The following is a 20,587-nucleotide window of genomic DNA, read 5'->3' on the forward strand; positions in this document are numbered from 1 at the left end:
TGAAGGGGAAGTTGATCTAGGAATAAAGCAAAACATGGTTAAGTGTGTGTTGGTAAATGTTTCATAACTGATTGTCTGAAAAAAAATAAGCACAGGACATGTTTTTAGGGGTTTTTTTCCAAAGGAAATGGGGTTAAGTGGCTTGCCCAAGGCCACACAGCTAGGGAATTATTAAGTGTCTGAGGTCGGATTTGAACTCAGGTCCTCCTGACTCCAGGGCTGGTGCTCTATCCACTGCATCACCTAGTTGCCCCAACAGGACATATTTTTAATTTTAACCTATATTATTAACATTTTCTCCATCATGTTCTTAAGGTAGATAATGAATAAAACAGTAAAACAAGGCCTAATTTATAGCATTTGTTGATCTCTGAGATGTGGATGAAGAAATATTTAAAAATTGGCTCTTATGATCTAGTTCAGCTAGCTACAGTTCACCTGAATAAAAGGGGTCACAGAAAGCTCTGGCTAATCAAGATGGGGGAGGAGGGAGGCTCTGGCAAATAAAATTATTTCAGAGAAATAATTCACTTCTCTGGAATGGCAAGGAGGAGTTGTTGCTAGGAATTTTGTTAGTCACCAAAGGCATTCACAGAGTGTGAACCAAATATGGTGGCACACCTAGCCTATACTCTATACTGGCCACTGCTTGGAAGTGAACACTTCCACTTCCACAACAATGTTGTGTTGGGTCTGCTTCCTTATGATTGTTTCCTCAGTCCTACATTTCATTTGGCTGAAGGAAATAACACAGTATATGAAACTTTGGTTACTTTCATGAGTTATCAGAACATAAGGATTCATTCATAGAATGAAATCTGATGTTAAGGCATTTCTAAGAGAGAAACCAATGAATTTAAGCACCAGAGAATGGACAGCACTCCTCTCCCTTTCTTCTTCCCCATCCCCCCACATTGCTCTAGAACTTACAAAATTTCCCCAAACAATTTTAAATCATGGAAGTTTTCAGATTGCTTTTCTTTTCTTTTCTTTTCTTTTCTTTTCTTTTCTTTTCTTTTCTTTTCTTTTCTTGGCAAGGCAGTGGGGTTAAGTGACTTGCCCAAGGTCACACAGCTATAGTTATTAAGTGTCTGAGGTCAAATTTGTACTCAGGTCCTCCTGACTCCAGGGCTGGTGCTCTATTCATTGCACCACCTAGCTGCCCCCTGACTTATTTCTTAAGAGAAAATATTGGAGGTCTAATAAGTTCTAATAAGAGGTCTAAATAAGGACTTCGCCTACAATAAAATAAAGGGAATGCTGGTTGAAATCTAAGTCTAAAAAATACTGGAGAGAGGTTAACAATACCTGGCAGAGTTTAAGAATGTTCATCTTTATTGAATGAGTTTGTAAATATAACCAGGGGAAGGAAGGTAGATTTTTGTATCTCTTAAACTTTCAGAACATTGCAATCTATATGATTTCAGAAACTCAAAAGAGCCTGATGGCCTTGAAATCAGAAGCACTGGGTTCAAAATCTTCCATTTATTAGCTAGTTGAAATTGAACAAGCCATTTAAACTATCTTCAGTTTCCTCATTTTAACTAAATCATAGAGCAAACATTTTTAAAGTATCTGCTGTATTCCAGGCAATAATCTACCTTCAAAAATGAAGCTAATCTTACCTTCTGGAACTTACTTTGTGTTACAATCTGCAAATTTATAAAGAATAAGTACAAGGTGGTTTTTGGTTGGGAGACGCTAGCAGCTGTGGGGAATCAGGAAAGGTTTCATGAAGAATGTAATTCTTGAGTTTCACTTTTAGCTCCCACTCTATAATCCTGTGAATTTATAACTAATGTTAAATTAATGGACTGCTAACCAAAGTTCATTGGTCTTTATGCTTTGAGACTTCTACTAATTATATTCCTTCTATTCTGATACTGAACAAGCAGACATAAATCTTGGTTTTGTCAGCAAAAAGTGAAATTTTTGTGGGGGGTTTTTTCCTTCTCAATATTCCAAAATTTCTTCTTAAGTTGTTGTTGCTAGTCATTTTCAATCATGTCCAACTCTTCAACATCCATTTTGGATTTCCTTGGAAGAGATACTGGAATAATTTGCCATTTCCTTCTCTAGCTCATTTTACAGATGATGAAATTGAGGCAAAGAAGGTTGAGTGACCAGGTAAGTGTCTGAGGCCAGATTTGAACTCAGTAAGATTAGTCTTTTTGATTCCAGGCTCAGAACTCTATCCACTGGTCACCTACTTACCAAGTTGAATAAATTTGGTAAATTAATTAATGTGTAAAACTTGAAGCAATATATGAGTTGTTATTACTATTATTATCATTATCATTGTCATTATTTTGATCAAAGACTTCAAATACTATCCCTTAAGAGTGCTAGAGATTAAGGCAAAGGCTTTTCATTTGGTTTAGGGAAATGAATTCACAGTGGGACCACTTAGGCATGCCTATTGAGTGCTTCTTATGTATGATCCACCTTCTTCCCCCAAAGAACCTTTTTCTATTGTTTCTCTAGACTGAACCCTCAGAGGGCAGACAGGTATTGTCATCCTGACAGATACTTCTACTTAGGAGTTACCTAGATTCAGGGTTACTTTGTTGCTGAGAACTTTGTCAACAGGGAAGATGGAGCTTCATTATCCAAATAACTGTGAGCAGATAAAATTACAATAAACTAATAATCTAGGATAAGGAGCTGATACACTAAGTGAGATTTAACTGTGCTTCATTGTTGGGAATTCTCTACTTTAAGTTTTTTGAATACCAGGTACCCAGGTTTTAATCAAATATCTTAGTATTTAATAATATAAAAATGGGAAGAATCCCATAAAAATTAAGCTTTTTGGAAAAAATCCTTTAGTTTTTAATTTTGGGAAATGTAGAAAAGAGTATTATCAATTTAAAAATTAAGTAAATGTGACTCACATATCCTATGTTGATTAACACCTGGAATTTGTTATTTCAAAACAGCTATCAAGACAGAAAGAGGGATGGTTGGAAGGTAGGCTTGGAAATGGGAAATATGTTAGATCAGGTGAACCTTTTGGTTTAGTGATTCCACAATCATTTATTAAGTACCTTCTTTATACCAGATTTTGTGTGCTGGGAATGCAAAGATTAAAATTAAATAATCTCTTCCTCCAAAGAGTTTACACTCTGCTATGCTTTGATGGAGGTGGTAGTGTGTGTGTGGGGGGGGGGCAGGGGGAAGGGATGTAATGTAATCAGAAAAAAGTAAATGCCAAGCCTATACCAAGTTTTGTTACTAACTCGCTGAGCAACCTGCAGTAAATAACTATATTCCTAGGTTCTTAAGTTTTCTCCACTATAAAATGAAAGGCTAGTGTCTGAGTCAGATTTGAACTCAGGGCCTCTTGACTCCAGGGCTAGTACACTGTACTACCTAGCTGGCTCCATATGAAAGGTGGAAATATATAATCAGCATGGAAAGATAGCTTGGGTTCAAATTGTGAAGGCTCTTAAAAGTCAAGGAGTTGGGGCAGGTAGATGGTACAGTGGGTAGAGCACTGGCTCTGGAGTCAGAAGGACCTGATTTCAAATCCGGCCTCAGACACTTAATTACCTATCTGTGTGACCTTGGGCAAGTCACTTAAATTCATTGCCATAAATAAAAATTACAAAAAGTCAAGGAGTTGGTACTTGATCCTTAGTGTATAGAGAGCCACAAGAGTTTAATGAGTGGGTGAGGAACATGTCAAATTTGTCCTTTAAGAAAATCATTTTGATGATTACTCTAACGTTCAATTTCCTTATTAGTAAAATGGTGATAATAATTTGTGTACTATCCAACTCAGTGTTGTTTTGAGGGTCAAATGAGCTCAAGCATGTAAAATAATTTATAAATGTCAAAGCACTTTCATAAACAGAAGCTATTATCATTATTATCAGTATCATACAAACAACAAGCCTATAAAGTTGGCAGAATAAGCAAGAAATAAAACTTCTAAGTTAATTAGAAGCAGTGTGGTGTAATAGAACTGGACCTGGAATCATAAAAGATTGAATTCAAAATTCTGTTTCAGATACTGACAGTATCACCATAAACCTCAGTTTCTTCATCTGTAAAATGAAGGGGGAGGGTCAAACTGGTATACTTCCAGATCTCAATCTAAAATCCTTTTGAATTTTAATAGAGCATGACAATTAGAAAGCACTTTTTTTCTCTAAGACTCTGTGAATCAAGAGATACAAGTATTATCATCTTCATTTCACATCTGCTCACTCCCTAACCAACTTTCTTTTCCAAGTGGGGTATAATCATTAAGATAGTGCATATTGGTCCAAGACTTTCCTTCTCATCTCAGATTAGGAGAGTTATCACCCATTAGTTTTAATTGAACAAATAGAGTTAAGTGGTTCTTCTAAAATAGATTGCATTGCATATAAGAGCTTTGGAAACATGTGTTGGTGGGTGGTAATGTAGTTTATTTTGTGAATATAGCTGTGCAGGGAGAATGATTGACAATCCAAATATCCTAAGGTCAGATTCAACAAATATTTAGAGAGGCTGAGGAAGTGCACTGACATATGTATTTCTGCTAATTTTCTGCCACTATTGATGTTTTTTTAATCTTTTTTTCATCTTTCATCTATTTCCCTCCTCCCTTCCTCCATGAGTGAGTCAGTGAGCTGCCTTTGTATATTGTGAAGTTTATAAAGGCATCTACTCTAATTTATATGTGCAGATGAAGATGAGCATTGCCTGGGATCATAGCAGATAATCCACATAACAGCATTTTCTCTCTCATACTTACTTCCAAGGACACCAATATATACACATTCGACTTCTTGACTCTGGTCTATCCTTTCTCTGTCAGTGGCAGCTGCTGATCTTGGGTTGTTGGTGTTAAAAACCCAATACAATGGGGAAGAAAACAAAAGCAGCAGTACATGGAGGCATGTGGATGGGAAACAATGTCATATACAATTAATTGTGTGGTTTTATTATGGGATGGGGAGAGGACTTCAGTTTCCCCAGATGACTTCTTCCTATTAATGATTTGACTCTGTGGCTTTTTCCAAGGACTAGTTCATTATAAATACTGAGCCTCTGGGAATTTGGTTATAAAAATTCACTTGAATTGTGGTTTGTTATCTACCCATATGACATAATTTCATTCCTTTGCTTCCTTCAACCCATCCAGATTTTCACCAAGCCATCAGAAGCTAGCCAGTATTAGCACATTGTCATCAGTCTTACGTTATGCTTGTTTCCCCCTTTCTCCACTTTCTACCACCTCTTGCTGTGGGAGTCATAATTTAGAAAGAGTGTGACAAATGAGAACACTGAGACTTCTTATAAAACCTTCATAATGGGACAGCTAGGTGGCATAGTGGATAGAGCACCGACCCTGGAGTCAGGAGGACCTGAGTTCAAATGTGAACTCATTTAATATTTATTTAGCTATGTGACCTTGGGCAAATCATTTAACACCTTGCCAACAAAACCAAAATAGAAAATGTTCATGATAATCTAGACCCAAGCTTATACATATCACGATCACTACAATTCAAGATATATTCTGTTTCCCTAGTAGCATAAAAGTTCTTTGAGGGTAGGAAATGACTTGCTTTTGTGTTTGTATCCCCAGCAGGTAGACTCATCTTAGGGACTTAATATATACTTGCTGATTGATTGATTCTTAGAGCCCTACTAAAGAGAATGCAGTAGCTTGAGGAAAGTTAATCAGCATATAAAAAGGTGTATGATGCTATATATTTATAAGATGACTGAATTCATATGGTTCTAAAATGAGTACATTATTAACTATAAGATTTCAAGATTCATTATTCTTTTGGTATGAATTTTTCTTCCAATGAAGCAATTAGGTGATAAGTGGGCTTGGAATTAGGAAGTCTTATCTTTCTGAGTTCAGAATTAACTTCACATCTTTACCAGCTATGGGCAAGTCATTTATCCCTGTTTGCCTCAGTTTTTCATATGTAACATAAGCTAGAGAAGGAAATGGCAAATCACTCCAGTATCTTTGCCAAGGAAAGTCAGATATAACCATGAAGGGGGTCATAAAGAGTCATACATTAACTGAACAACATCTCCCTCCAATAAGGAGATTACACTTTAGTAGATGGACTTCATTTTTTTTTTTTGCTGTGGATGAAAAAAATCCACCAACCCTCCAAGCCTTCACTTCTTTACTACCCACTGATTCCTTACTCCTTTCCAAGCATGTCTTCATTCTTGCCATACTGCTGAAAACAATGATGATCCAAGTGGTAAAATCTAATGGCCTTCTTTTAGTATTCATTTTCTTTGACCTTTGAGAAGTGTTTATTAGCACTGTTGACCATTCCTCCTGGATATTCTCTCCATCCTCAATTTAAAAGATTCTCTAATACTCCTTTGACCAATAAAACCACTCCTCTCTCCTTAACTACTTCTACATACTTTAATTTGCCCTTGCTACAGGAGTTCTCCAAGGTCTGTCCTTGACTCTTCTCTCTCTGCATTTGTTCTTTTGCCAATCTCATTCCACTTCACAGTTTCAGCTACCCATTTCTGTGCCTGTGACTCCTAAGCATGTATTTCCAGTCCTGACATCTTTTTGTCCAATGAGATATTTCACACTTTCTTCTATTTTTTTGTCATTTGATTGTCTTTGATTGTTTCTTTATGTCTTATAAAGTCATTAACTGCCACTTGCCGAATTCAAATTTTTAAGGAATTATTTTCTTCTGTGAGTTTTTGTATCCCTTTTTCCAATTGGTCAATAAGGAGTTCTTATCCTCAATGAATTTTTATATCTTTTTTTACATTTGGCCTATTCAGTTTTGAAGGTGTTATTTTCATTAGTATTGCTTGTGCCTCCTTTGTGAACTCTTCTTTGTGACTCTTTTTTCATGATTTTCCTGCATCACTCTTCCCAATCATTCATTTTTCCTCTCCTGATTTTTAAAATCTTTCTTGAGCTCGTCCACAGCTTGAGACAAATTCATATTTTTCTTTGACGTTTTGGACGCAGTAATTTTGACTTTGTTATCTTCTTCTGAGTGTAGGTTTTGATCTTCTTTGTAACCATGCTAACCTTCTATTGACATATTTTTTCTGTTGTTGTACATTTTTCCAGTCTATTTCTTGATTTTTTTATTTCCATGCTAAAGTGGGGCTCTCTTTCCTAAGTTTCAGGTTTTTCAGAAGTAATTCTGGGGACTTGTAAATTTTTTTGGCTTTTCCAAGGCAGTATAAAGAGAGGTGTGTTTACTCTCCTGTACTAAGCACTTAGTGACCACAAGGACTCTTTTCAAACCTGGAACTCTGACCAGGTTTCCTGCTTCCAGAAAGAGGTAAACTCTATTATGCTAGTGCTCCTCACCCTGGGAAAAAGACTGAGGTCTACTACCTAGATCCAAGTATACACAATGCAACAGAGAACTTCCCCTGGTGTGAGCAAAGGGATTCTTGTAAATCTCCTGATGACCCCTATCTGAGTCCTTTACTGTCTATGGGCTGAGAGGTCTGGAAATTGCCACTGCCACCAGATTCAGTTGCCCCAAGACCTGCTTGTGGTTTGCTGGGTCCCAGTTGACCTACACTGAACTGAACTGACTTCTTATTTTATCCTGGTGCAGCAGACTTTTCTTGCTGATCTTCTAAGTTATCTTGGACTGGAAAATTGTTTCACTACATTATTTGTGCCATTCTAAAATTTGTTTAGAGTCTTTATTTAAAGGTATTTGGAGGGGCTTGGGGTAGTCCCCGCCTTTACTCTTTCACTTGGTTCTGCCTCCCTTAAATGTTTTCTCAGTTTCAGACCTACATCCCCTAATTGCCTTCAGGACATCTTAATTGAATGTTGATTTATCAACATCTCAAAACTCTAAACTGAGATTAATGATAATTATATTAAAATATTATTGTTTTACATTGTGAATCCTTTGTGTTTTATCTATTTAAAACATTTTTTAAAGAGGATCCATAGGTTTCATCAGACTCACCAAAGGGTCCACGATACAAAAAAGCTGAGAATTTATGGCTTCATATTTATTTAATTTCTACAGTAAACTGAAGATTATGGGAATGAGGCAACTAAGGGGGGGGCTATTTTATTTGCTTGTTTATTTTATTATGGCCATTTTTTGTATTTGTAAAATCCTTACAAGCTCAAAAGAACTGTCCATGGTAATGGAGTGACCTGCTGCCCACGCCTATGAATCACTTGGGGTTGCAATAAGTATCAACCCTCTATTTAACATTTAAAACATTCCTACCTTTTCAGTCTTCTTATACTTTACTTCACTTCAAATAGTTTAGGATTCAGCTACTCTATGCTATGTGATGAGGGTAGCTAAGTGGTGCAGTGGATAAGGCACCAGCCCTGGAGGTAGAAGGACCTGATTTCAAATTTGAACTCAGATTCTTGACACTTATTAGTTGTATGTCATTGGGCAAGTCACTTAACATCATCATACTTATACATGACAATTCTTTTCCTAATTCCAGGCTTTTGAAAAGGCTGTACCTTATCTTCGCTCTCTCATCTTTACTTGTTTCTTCCTTTCTTATATCCCACTTTCTGCAGGAGGGCTTTCCAGATTGACCTTGCTGTCATTTCCTCTGAGATTACTATATACATACATACATACATATGTATATGTGTGTGTATACATACATACACACATATATATATATATATATATGTATGTATATTTCCAGTTAGAAGGCAGAGACTATTGTATCCCTAGGACTTGGCATGGTATTGAATCCATAGTGATGATGGTGATGTCTGTCTTTCATTTTTGAAGAAGATCATGACACTAGGGAGGTCATCACCTGACATGCACATGAAGCAGGCTGTACTGTTACCAGCCTCACTTTCTCCTCTGGAGCTAGCCAATTCAGTGGCCATATATGAATCAGGATGACTGGAGATGGCCCTGGATGCTAGGCAGTCAGGATTAAATGACTTGTCCAAGGTCACACAATTAGTGCATGTCATCAGGAAATGACTTTAGGGCAGGCACTCTACCCGCTGCACCATCTAACTGACCTCAACACATCATATATGCTTGTTGAACAATTGACCCTTAGCTTATAGGCGTTCAGTTGGCTTCCCTGGCATTTGGGTCTCTCTACGGTTGGCACAGTGCTTGACCTCTGATATCTGGAGGCTTTGGAATATTCTTGAGGCCAGAATAGAAGCAGAGCAAACCAATTACCAGCTTCTAGAAGATAAGGACAAAGATGGACTGAGCTCAGTCTCTAGAAACTGTGCCGTCTCTGAGACATCTTCCTTGGGAGTCTGGCTGCATAGCAAGCCAATTGAACAAAGAGCTTCTTCTGTAAGGCTGAAAGATGGGCATAAATCAAGTCAGCTGGTGCTGAGTCACAAAACTGGAATAATTTCTAGTATTTCCTCCCATATGAAAATTTGCAGGTAATTTCACAAACCATTAGACATCTTCTAGGCTAAGTCTAATCCTATAAGTACAGATTTACACTTATAAGAGTTCTTACAGCTTTTTTGTCTTATCTTGTATGTTCCCTATGACAACTGTAGGGAGATCCATTTTTCAGATGAAGAAATCGAGGCTAAGACATCTGAAGTCACTCACTATACCATAAACAATATATTTAGGATTTGGAAGAACAAGGATTGACACCAGGTCTTGTGACTCCCAGTATAGTGAATTTGTTATGCAATGAAAAATATTTCCTATTTTATATATTTATTTAACCAAAAAAGGTTTTATATTTGTATGGATCAGGCTACATACACACCCACTAGGGAAGGGTTTGGCAAACTATGGCCTGTGGGTCAAATCTGGCCTGTCTTTTGTTTTTTTTATACACTGCAAGTTAAGAGTGTATGCTCACAAACTACACAAAAACAGACATTTGGCCAGTGGACTACATTTGTTATTTTATTTGGGTGCCACATTTTAAGAGAAATCCTGAGAAACTAGACTGTATTTAGGGGTTAGAGCCAGATGCAATCACAATGGTGAGGAATCTGGAAACCATGCTGAGAAAGAATTGAAACAACTGGGGACATTTTTGCTTACTAATTAAGGAGAGATGTGACAGCTATTTTCAAATACTTAAAAGACTGTCATGTAGCTGAGATGATAGACTTGTTTTATGCTGTTCCAAGAGGCAAAACTAAGACTTTTGAGTGGAAGTTATTTTTTGAAGCCACTTTTGGCTTAATATCAGGAAGAACTTCCTAATAATCAGAATTATTCAAAACTGGAATAGTCTTGCCTTGGGAGGTCATGCACTCCAAATATCTGTTTGATCAGATTCAGCTGTTTCCATGTACATTATTTTTACAGTACTTACCATCCAAGGGCTACATGTCTCAGTAGAAGTTGGATGCCTATCTGTCTGGGAACTCTTAGAGGATTTCTGCTCTAAGGACTGTACCATTTCTTTAATTTTGTAAAACTCTGCAGTGATTGAGATAAACTCATAAGCTAGATGAATAGAATAAATAGATCTGTCAAAATTGATGTTATTCCATATATTACAAAACAACCCTTTTTTAATACTCTAAGGACCTCATCCTTATCTTTTCATCTGTACCTGTTTTATGGGATTACCTAAAGTCTTCTCAGTAGTGGTTCTGTGATAATTCTATTGAAATGCTCTATAAGGACATGTTACAAGTGTGTTTACCACAAATTTAGAATTTATAAAAAATATGGAAAATTGAATTTTATTCACCAAGAGGCAATTTAAATAAAATAATATTTTGTGGGTATTCCTTCAAATGTCTGAGTTATTGAATTAAATCCTTGCCTACTTGGCATTTTCTTAGTTTCATAAGGGGAAAAAAGAAAAGATTGGATTGATAAAGAAAGCTTAACATTTGTGTCAATTCCATTATGAAGTTTTTTGGAAAAGCCGAGTTTGATTAGAGTCAGTAAATGATTGTTTTTCATTCAGTTCCAATTTCAAGTCATGAAAAATATAAATGAACACAAGCAAGATTAGTATAGCCAAATCTGATTACTAGATATCATCAAATGCCATAAGCTGATTGGGTGTCTGGGTAGCCAGAAGGCTTACATCTAATAAAGGAAGTGTGATTTATTTTTTTTATGTATCAAATTGCAGTGTAACTTGTTTCATAGTTTAAAAAATCTCTCTTGGAAAACAACAACTGTTATTTCCCTTTATTTTAAAATATTAATGCTATAGTGAAAACTATTTCATAGAAGAGATTTTTTTTCCTTAAGGTGTCCAGGTGGTACAATGGATGGATACTGTTGGAGTCAAGAAGACCTGAGTTCAAATCCAGCTTCAAGCACTTGCTAGCTGTGTGATCTTTTACAGTCACCTTTCAGTGACTCATTTTCTTCATCTTCTCATCCAGGGCCATCTCCAGTCGTCTTGATTCATATCTGGCCAACTGCACCCAGATGGCTCTGAAGGAGAAAGTGAAGCTGTTGACTTAGCACAGCCCCCTCCTCCCTAATTAAAATTCAATTCTTGTGCTTGTCATGTAATTACCTCCCTGATTTTCTTCCCTGATGAAGGATAAACATCTTCTTTGTCTGTAAAAATGGGGTCAATAAGAGCACCTTATCTCCTAGGACTGTTACAAGAATCAAATGAGATGATACTTATGAATCATTTTGTAAAACAAAGTTCTATCTATAGAAATTATTATTATTATTATTATTTTACATTAGTAAGAGTGATTTCTTAAGTTTGAAAGCTCTTGAGAAAATAGATGAAAGAAACACAGAGCCAACCCAAGAGTCAGAAAGACCTAGTTTTGAGTCCTTACCTGAGTTCATTATCTGTTATGACTCTAATGTATACTGACTGTAAGATCCTGGATGAGTCACTTAATATTTCAGGCTCTAGAGTGACTCTGAGGATATGTTTCCTCTAGAATTCCCTATACTGAAAAGGTACATATATATATATTTTTTTCATATATACATATATATATATATATATATATATATATATATACATTGCTTTTTAAAGTGTAGTGGAAAGAATATTAGATAATGTATTTCAGAGAGGGAAGGACTCTGTGGGCAGCTAGTCTAATCCATACCTGGCTGCTTCTGGGTCACAAGGTCATATTCTAGAAGTTTGAATTCTTGTTGGAGGGGGAAATTGAATATTCTGAACACTACCTGTATCCTTTTCAGAAAAGATAAAAGCTGTTTTATTCTCAAAGTGAAAAAATGAATAGATTTGGGGGTCTTGAAGAGCCTCCTCATTTGATTAATCATCCTAAACTGTCCTATGTAGGCTACATCAGAAAACCAAGCTGACTTTTACTTTACGACTTCTTATAGTCTTCCATTGGAAAAAAATGTTCACTGAACAATAAAAAGAGTTATGACTGTACTGATGACCACCACATTTTGGAGGACAAATGGAATACTAGTCATTTGAACTAAAATTGGGTTTGGTATCATGTTCCAACTTTGGCAATACAGGAAAGTTCCAGTTTTCTACAAGGAAACTTCAGATAGAGGCTTTTTGTCACTCAGTGACTTAGCTTCGTTGTGACTGACTAGATTTGGAATATTTCTGGGGCTCCCCTCATACTCTTCTGGCTAGTTATAATTTGACTCTCAGAAACATGAAATGCCCAAATTTAGAGATTTCTCCACCCAAATGTTCATAAGGACTATTTGTGTCTGACCTCTAGTAGAACCTTCTGTGATCACTTTGGTCTGATCAACCACACTTGAGCAAATTAGTACTTTGACTCCAATATATGGTGTCATTTTGATCCTCTCCAAGAATGAAGACTGACAACCAATAAATTCATATTTCATCTATGATACTACATACTCCATAATGTTCTCCTATTTCTTATGACTTGGAAGAAGGGATTTGGTAAAATAGTTTTTCATCAGATTTGGGTTTTTTGAGCTCTGCCTACATAAGCCAAGGTGTATGAGTTGTTTAAGGAGTATTAGTATCTTTGCTGTAAGCGCTTGCTCTTTCCAAGGCTGCTCATACATGTTCAGTGTCCATCTAGCACTCAACAAGCTGGAGAGTGCATAGCAGCCACACTCTGGTAAACTGTCTGGGCAAAAAGCTAAATCACATTGAGGATAACTGATAGGTTTCAAACCCATCAGTGAGTTGGGGGGGTGTTTAAGTGGGTGGATGAGAACATTTGTTCCAATGGCCATGAAGGCAATAGGAGCAGGCTCTATAGAATGCTTAGAGCTTGATCAGACAGTGACATCAAGATCATTCACTGAATCCCAGTCAGCACTGGCATTGCCACTTTGATGATTGGGTGTCTAGAAGAGAGAGTGAGACTGACAATTTTGTGCAATTCTGCCTCACTTAAGTCTATCCACTTGCAAGTCAAGACAGCACCTCTGATATCACTGGTCCTTTTCAAAAACAAAGGACAAACAACAAACTAACTTAGTCTTTGTGCTATGGATCTTGATGCTTAATTTGTATAGATGGTTTTTCAACTAGAAAGAAGAAGCCTGATATATCAATATAGATCAAGAACTGATTTAAAAATGTGAAATTCCTCTGGCAAAATGTTGGTTTGCTTTAGAGATGAATATATTTGACTGCTCTTCTAATTCAATATTTTAGCACCAGAAATTTATTATTATATAGATAAGCCATCAAGGGAACTTGAGTTTGGAGATATTTATTTACCTCCTAGTCCTGCTGTAAACTCCATTTGACATATAGCCTAAATTCTACTCTCAGCCTCTTTTTATTATTTTTTTTTCAGTCTCTTCAAAACCAACCATTTGAATCTGTTCTTTCCTTGAATTCATAAAATCCACATTTCTTTCCTGGTATTTCTTCCTTCCAACATAAACTCTGAATGCAAGAGTTCAGACTGCTTCCTGGAAATCTTCCAATTTTAATTTGCCTTTATCCTACCCTTAGACATTACCTAGATCTTTTCCTGGAGAGAGCCTATAGGACAAAACCCAAAATTGAATGACAAAACACAGACACCATGTTGTAGAATAGCTTAAAAGCAAGATGCAACTTGCCAGGGTGTTGTGAAGTTGCCAGCATTTTTCTCAAGTATTTCCAGACTATTGGCTTTATTCTCTAATCATTCCTGTGATTTTCTTTTAGTAAAATGAATCTGGGGCAGCTAGATTGCATAGTGGATAGAGTACTGGACATGGACTTAAGAAAATTAATCTTTGTGAGTTCAAATTCAGTTACTGGGCAAGTCCCTTAACCCTGTTTGCCTCCATTTTATCATCTGTAAAATGAACTAGAGAAGGCAATGGCAAACTACTCCAGTATCTCTGCCAAGAAAACCCCAAATGTGGTCCAGAGGGTTGGAAACAACTGAAAAATGATGAAAACAACAACAACAAATTCAAGAGAATGGTCATAAAACTTTGGTAGCATTTCTTTATTGATAATCAGATTGGGCTCTTAGGTCTAAATTTTGAAAAATGAACCTGAAGGAAATTAAGACATAGTCACTGGTATGAATTTTCTTCTCAATTAATAAATCACTATTTATTCTTCTTACTTTTATTTACAGAAAACAAATTTGTATGCAAAACACCAGCCATTGCCGATATTGTGATCCTGGTAGATGGCTCATGGAGCATTGGGAGATACAATTTCAGACTGGTTCGTCTTTTCTTGGAAAATTTGGTGACGGCATTCAATGTGGGAGAAAATAAAACTCGGATAGGTAATGTTTATAGTTTGAATATTATCAGTGCCAATAAATTGAACATACAATTGTTCCATATTTAGGCATTACAGACACAGTAAAACCTTGTTCTGTAGTGGGTGGCAATATTGCTGACACTTTCGAATTTTGCCTAATATAACATATATAATATAATCCTTAACTATATAGCACAACTGATGAATGGGTTTCTTTGACTCTTTTATTCAATGATTCTTTAAAGAAATTAAAGCATGAACATTTACAAGAGAAAGGGTAAACATAGACTTGCCCATGCCAATATTTTAGAGACCTGTGATTTCACTGGTATGTATACAAACTCCATTGAGATAGATTACAATCTCTAAGCTTTATTTGGTGGTCCTTGGAAGCTCCCATAGCAGAAAAATTCATCACTCTGAGACCAGTATGGTGGTTGGTGATTAGCTCTTCCAGATTTTGTTAGACTAGTCTTTGGAAAAGCAGTCTTTCTATCTTCCTTGCCTGGTGTGGTCTTTGAGAATTCTAAGGTAAGTTCCAAATTTCAAGGACATTGATGGAGGTAAAATTTGCTGTATTATGTTTAGATTCCATAGGTTGTATGTCCTAGACCCTAGGCCTAGGAGTCAGAAACACCCAGATTCAAATATCCTCTTTGACACATATTGGTACTTAATTTCCCAGAGTCCTACATAACTTTTAAGACTATTAAGTTGAAGACTTATTGATCTGTTTTTGGGAGAGGAAGCTTTCCCTTTACCAGTAAAATTACAAAGGCTGACCTTCCTCTCCACTCGCCCTACCCCCACCTCTCAATTTGTTTAAGAATAAATAACATTGGGACAGTTAGATGGTGCAGTTGATAGAGCACTGGCCCTGGAGTCAGGAGGATCTGAGTTTAAATCCAGCCTCAGATACTTAATAGTTATCTAGCTGGGTGACCTTGGGCAAGGCACTTAATTCCATTGCTTTGCAAAAAAAAAAAAAAAAGAAAAAGAAAATCACAAGCAAAGAAATAAAAAAGAATAAATATCATTACTAACTTTGTCAAGTACAGAATTATTAATGTTGAGCATTCAAAACAACCCTCTTTTTTGAAAAACATTTAAAATTATACTCTCTAATAAAAACTAATGGACATATTCTTTCATGTTTATAAAATCATAGTTGAATAATCAGTCCTTCATAACTTAGGAAGGTCTGTGAGAAGTCAAATTCTTCCAAACTTGGAACTAAGAAAATTGGACACAATTTCATAGTCCAAGAGAAGCTTTGCCAAATTAAGGCTGGTCAATAAAGACACTGGAAACTTTTGAACAATGTATTAATTTCATCATGTAACTCATGATTTAACTTCTTTAAAGAGTCATTAAATAAAGTCATTCTTTTGAGAAGTGAAAAGGCAAACTCTAAGCACTTTGCACTCAAATTAAGTAAAGAAAAACACAACAGTTTGTCCTTCAAGGAAGCAAATTTCAAAGACTATTTGTTTAGAGGAATCTAGTAATCACATCTCAATGACAAGTTCATCTATTGCCATGAACGTCTTCCTGTTTCTTTGTTAGGCCTTGCACAATACAGTGGTGACCCTCGGATAGAATGGCATCTGAATACCTTTAGTACTAAGGATGCAGTGATTGATGCTGTCCGGAATCTACCATACAAGGGAGGAAACACTTTAACAGGTATTTCATTGTGTGCTGTCCCCAAACTTAACAGCTCTCCTTTTACTACCTTTCATTTTTCTGTACTGTCACTTAGTTTAACATGTTTCAACTAATCTATTACTAAACATATTTGGATTTTTTCTACTCCAAAGATATTATCAGGAGGCAAAACCTCTCAGGAAAAAAAAAAACAAAAACAAACAGGGAGGCTAGGTGGCACAATGGATAGAGCACTGGCCATGGAATCAAGAGTACCTGAGTTTAAACCTGGCCTCAGACACTTAATAATTACCTAGTCGTGTGGCCTTGGGCAAGCCACTTAACCCCATTGCCTTGGAAAAACTAACCCCCCCCAAAAAAAACAGAAAACAATTAGAGTCCCAAAGAGGACTGACTGCATTAGACTAAATGGAAATAAAGATAAGATTTTGACCTACCAATCTCAGGTATTATGCTTGAAGCTCATAGTTTATGCTTTTTTATCTTTCCTAAAACTTTAAATTCTTTTTAAAAAATTAGTAAGATACCTCTTTCCCTAGTGAAAAGTATTCCCATCATAGCATTATCATCACCTTTTATTTTCAATCAGTTCTTAATGTGAAAATGGTTTTGTAGACTGGGATTAGTGAGAAAAGTAATATAGATAGTTTCTTATAACCATTTCTGATAGTAGGTAAATGATAGTTTTTTACATTGAAAGTCATTGGGTGGATCTTTGGTTAGGACTTCTGGCAGAGATGGTAGAGAGAAACCAAGCACAGTGCTAAGGTCTCTTGGCTTTCCCTCAGAAATAATATGAATCAAGCCTCTTAACAGGATTTAGATCCTCAATACCCAGAAAAAGAACCTAAGAGAAGAACATCAACCAACAAGGTCTGTCTCAGGGGAGCGAGGATGAGCTGGGGACAGAGGGTAGAGAGCTTATGCAGGGGTGGCAGGGTGAGGTCCAGGGACTATCTTAAGAACAGCAGTGTGGAACAAAGTTTTGACTGTGTGAGCTGTGGATTGGACTGCTTCAGCAATGTTAGAGGGAGAGTTCCAGCGCAGCAGGTGGGAGAGTTGCAGCTTGTGTTTAGACATCTATCCAGTCAGCTTGGCTGGTCTAGAAGACCAGGGCTGTGAGCCCTGTATTTTCATTGGAGTCCCCCTTTTTCCAGTTGAGTTCTCCCAATCCCTGTGGGAGAAAATGAATCTTCCCAGAACAAACACAGTAACAGCTCCCCCAGCCACTCCACCAAGGCTCAGGTGTGGGGCAGCAGATCTCCCTCAGAGTGAATAATAAGAACATTAACTATATAGGCTGAGGGCACAGCCCACATTGTTCCAGGATAATCCAGACCCTGCAGCTCCCTCCACCCCAGGTTTAGGGAGTAACCACAAATCCAGGTCACAGACACTCACTCCAGAGAAAGTGTCTGGCATCCCCTACTGACCGGCCCACTTGGAGTTACTAAACCCTGTGAATCAAGTCTCTAGCTAATCCCCACTAGAGATTTCAATTCCAAAGATCTGTGAACCAGACCTTCCCTCAACACAAGATCTTAGGCAAATGAAGAAAAGTCAGCAGAAAGGGGTGGTTGATGGAAAAATACCTTGAAGACAAAGATCCTAACTCAGAGAGAGCTAAAACTTCTGAGGAGACTATGAATTGGTCTCCAGTCCAGAAAGACTCCATAGAAGAGATCAGGAAGGAGTTTAAAAATGAATTAGAAAAAGTGGGAGAGGAAACACAACAGAAAATTAACACCCCACAACAAGAAAGCAAATCCTTGGAGAAATACAATTGAGGAAATGGAAAAATCCTTCAAAAATAGAATTGAACAATTGGAAAAGGAGTTGCAAAAGGTAAATGAAGACAATTCTCTTACAAAATAGATTGGAATCTGGGGAAGCTAATGCCTTCATGAGACAATAAGAATCTGTTAAACAAAACCAAAAAATTGAAAACACAGAAGAAAACATAAAATACCTCATCTGCACAACAGACCTAGAGAATAGATTCAGAAGAGGCAACTTAAGAATCATTGGGCTAACTGAAAACATTGAGGATAAAAAAGCCTGGAACAATATTTCAGGATTTAGTGATGGAAAATTAACCTGTTATCATGGATCAACAGGGCAAAATAGTTATTGAAAGAATACATCAGTCCCCTTCAGAAAGGGATCCCAAAATTAAAACACCAAGGAATATTGTGGCCAAATTCCAGAACAATCAGATAAAAGAAAATACTGCAAGCAGCAGAAAGAAACAATTTATATACTAAGGATTCATAGTCAGGATTACACAGGACCTGGCTGCATCAACATTAAGGGATTAAAGGGCTTGGAATATGATATTTCAAAGAGCAAGGGATCCAGGAATGCATCCAAGAATTCACTATTCAGCAAAACTGAGCCTTCTCTTCTAGGAGAAAATATGTACATTTAACAAAATAGGGGACTTACAACTTTTTCTGATGAAAAAACAAGCTAAATAGAACATTTGTACTTCAAAAAGGAGACTCAAGAGATCCATGAAAAGGTAAAAAAAATGGAAAAGAAAAACAAAACTGCTATCCAGTAAGATAAAACTGGCTAAATCCCCACCTGGGAGAAAGTTTCTTGTAATTCTGGAGAATTGTAACTCTATTAGAGAGAATATACTTAGCAGAAGTAATAGACACTCATGACTTCTCTGTGACTGATAGAATGATTTAAAAACAATATCTCCTTAAATGGGGGGACAGTAAAGAGATGGGAGGATGGAGGAGATTGAATGAGATAAATAACATTACATAAAAAGTACAAAGGAACTATTGAAATAGAGGGGAAGAAGGGAGGAGGTAAGAACTGCTTGAATCTTTGTCTCATCAGATTTGGCTCGAAGAAGGATTAACATACACACACTCAAAAAAAAGATTAACATACACACACTCAATTAAGAAACTTAGCTTACCTCTCAAGTATTAAAAGGGGGAAGGGGGAGGGGGAGGAAAAGAGGAACTAACAGAATGAATGGAAGGAAGAAGTGGCAAAGGGAAAGGGGAAAGAAAGGAGGATTGGACATGAGGGGGAGAAACAAAGTGAAGAAGGTGGTATTCAGAAGCAAAATATTGGGGAATAGGTATAAGGTAAAAAAAGGGAAAACAGAGGGAAGATAGCATGTAGGGCAATAAAGAGTTAGTAATTATAACTTTGAATGTGAATGGAATGTACTCTCCCATAAAATGTAAGCAAGTAGCAGAGTGGATTAAAAACCAAAATCCTACAATATGCTGCTTACAAGAAACTCATTTGAATCAGATAAGTATAGAGTAAAGGCAAAAGGTTGGAGCAGACTGTATTTGGCTTCACCTGAAGTGAAAAAGACAGGGGTACCAATTCTTATTGCAAACATAGCAGTTGCAAAAATAGACTTCATTAAAAGATATAAGGAAGGAAACTATATTCTCCTAAAAGGTACCATAGACAATGAAGCTATTTCAATACTAAATATGTATTCACTAAGTGGCATAGTATCCAGATCTTTAGAGGAGAAGCTAAATGAGTTACAGGAAGGCATAAATAGCAAAACTCTACTGGTGGGAGACCCCAAGCTCCCTCTCTCAGATTTCGATAAATCTAACCATGAAATAAACAAGAAGGAAGATAAGGAGATAAATAGAATATTAGAAAACACAGGCAAAATAGACCTTTGGAGAAAATTGAATGGGGGATAGAAAGGAATATATGTTTTTATCGTGAAGTACACGGCACCTACTCAAAAACTGACCTTGTACTGGTGCATACAAACCTTACAATCAAATGCAGAAAGGCAGAAATAGTGAATACTTCTTTCTCAGATCATAATGCAATAAAAATCATGTGCAATAATGGGCCATGGAGAGATAGACCTAAAACTAATTGGAAACTAAATAACCTTATTTCAAGGAGTGAGTAGATCAAACAACAAATCATAGATAGAATTAATGATTTCATCCAAGATAATGACAATAACAAGACAACATATCAAAACTTATGGGATACAGCTAAGGCAGGTATTAGGGAATATATTATATCTTTAAATGTTTACATAAATAAAATGGAGAAAGAGGAAATCAATGAACTAAGCATGCAACTAAAAAAATTAGAGAAAGAATAATTTAAAAAACCCCAATTAAATACCAAATACCATTTAAATACCAAATCTAAAATTAAAGGAGAAATTAATAAAATTGTAAGTAAGAAAATTATTGAAATAATAAATAAAACTAAGACTTGGTTTTAAGAAAAAAATAAAATTGATAAACCTTTGGCTAATTTGATTTAAAAAAAGAAAGAAGAAAACCAAATT

General features: G+C 36.4%; 1 protein-coding gene across 2 annotated transcripts in view; it reads left to right on the forward strand.

Annotated features, from left to right (window-relative positions):
- The window catches only part of COL14A1 (collagen type XIV alpha 1 chain), a 265,288-nt gene that overhangs the window by 59,421 nt on the left and 185,280 nt on the right, over nucleotides 1–20,587 (forward strand). For both annotated transcript variants that reach the window (XM_074201475.1, XM_074201474.1), the window contains exons 6-7: nucleotides 14,474–14,629; nucleotides 16,174–16,293. In XM_074201475.1, the coding sequence (XP_074057576.1) occupies nucleotides 14,474–14,629; nucleotides 16,174–16,293 (276 nt within the window). The remainder of the gene's footprint in view (nucleotides 1–14,473; nucleotides 14,630–16,173; nucleotides 16,294–20,587) is intronic.

Source organism: Macrotis lagotis, chromosome X (genome assembly GCF_037893015.1).
Source record: "Macrotis lagotis isolate mMagLag1 chromosome X, bilby.v1.9.chrom.fasta, whole genome shotgun sequence".
NCBI classification, from domain to species: Eukaryota; Metazoa; Chordata; class Mammalia; order Peramelemorphia; family Peramelidae; genus Macrotis; species Macrotis lagotis.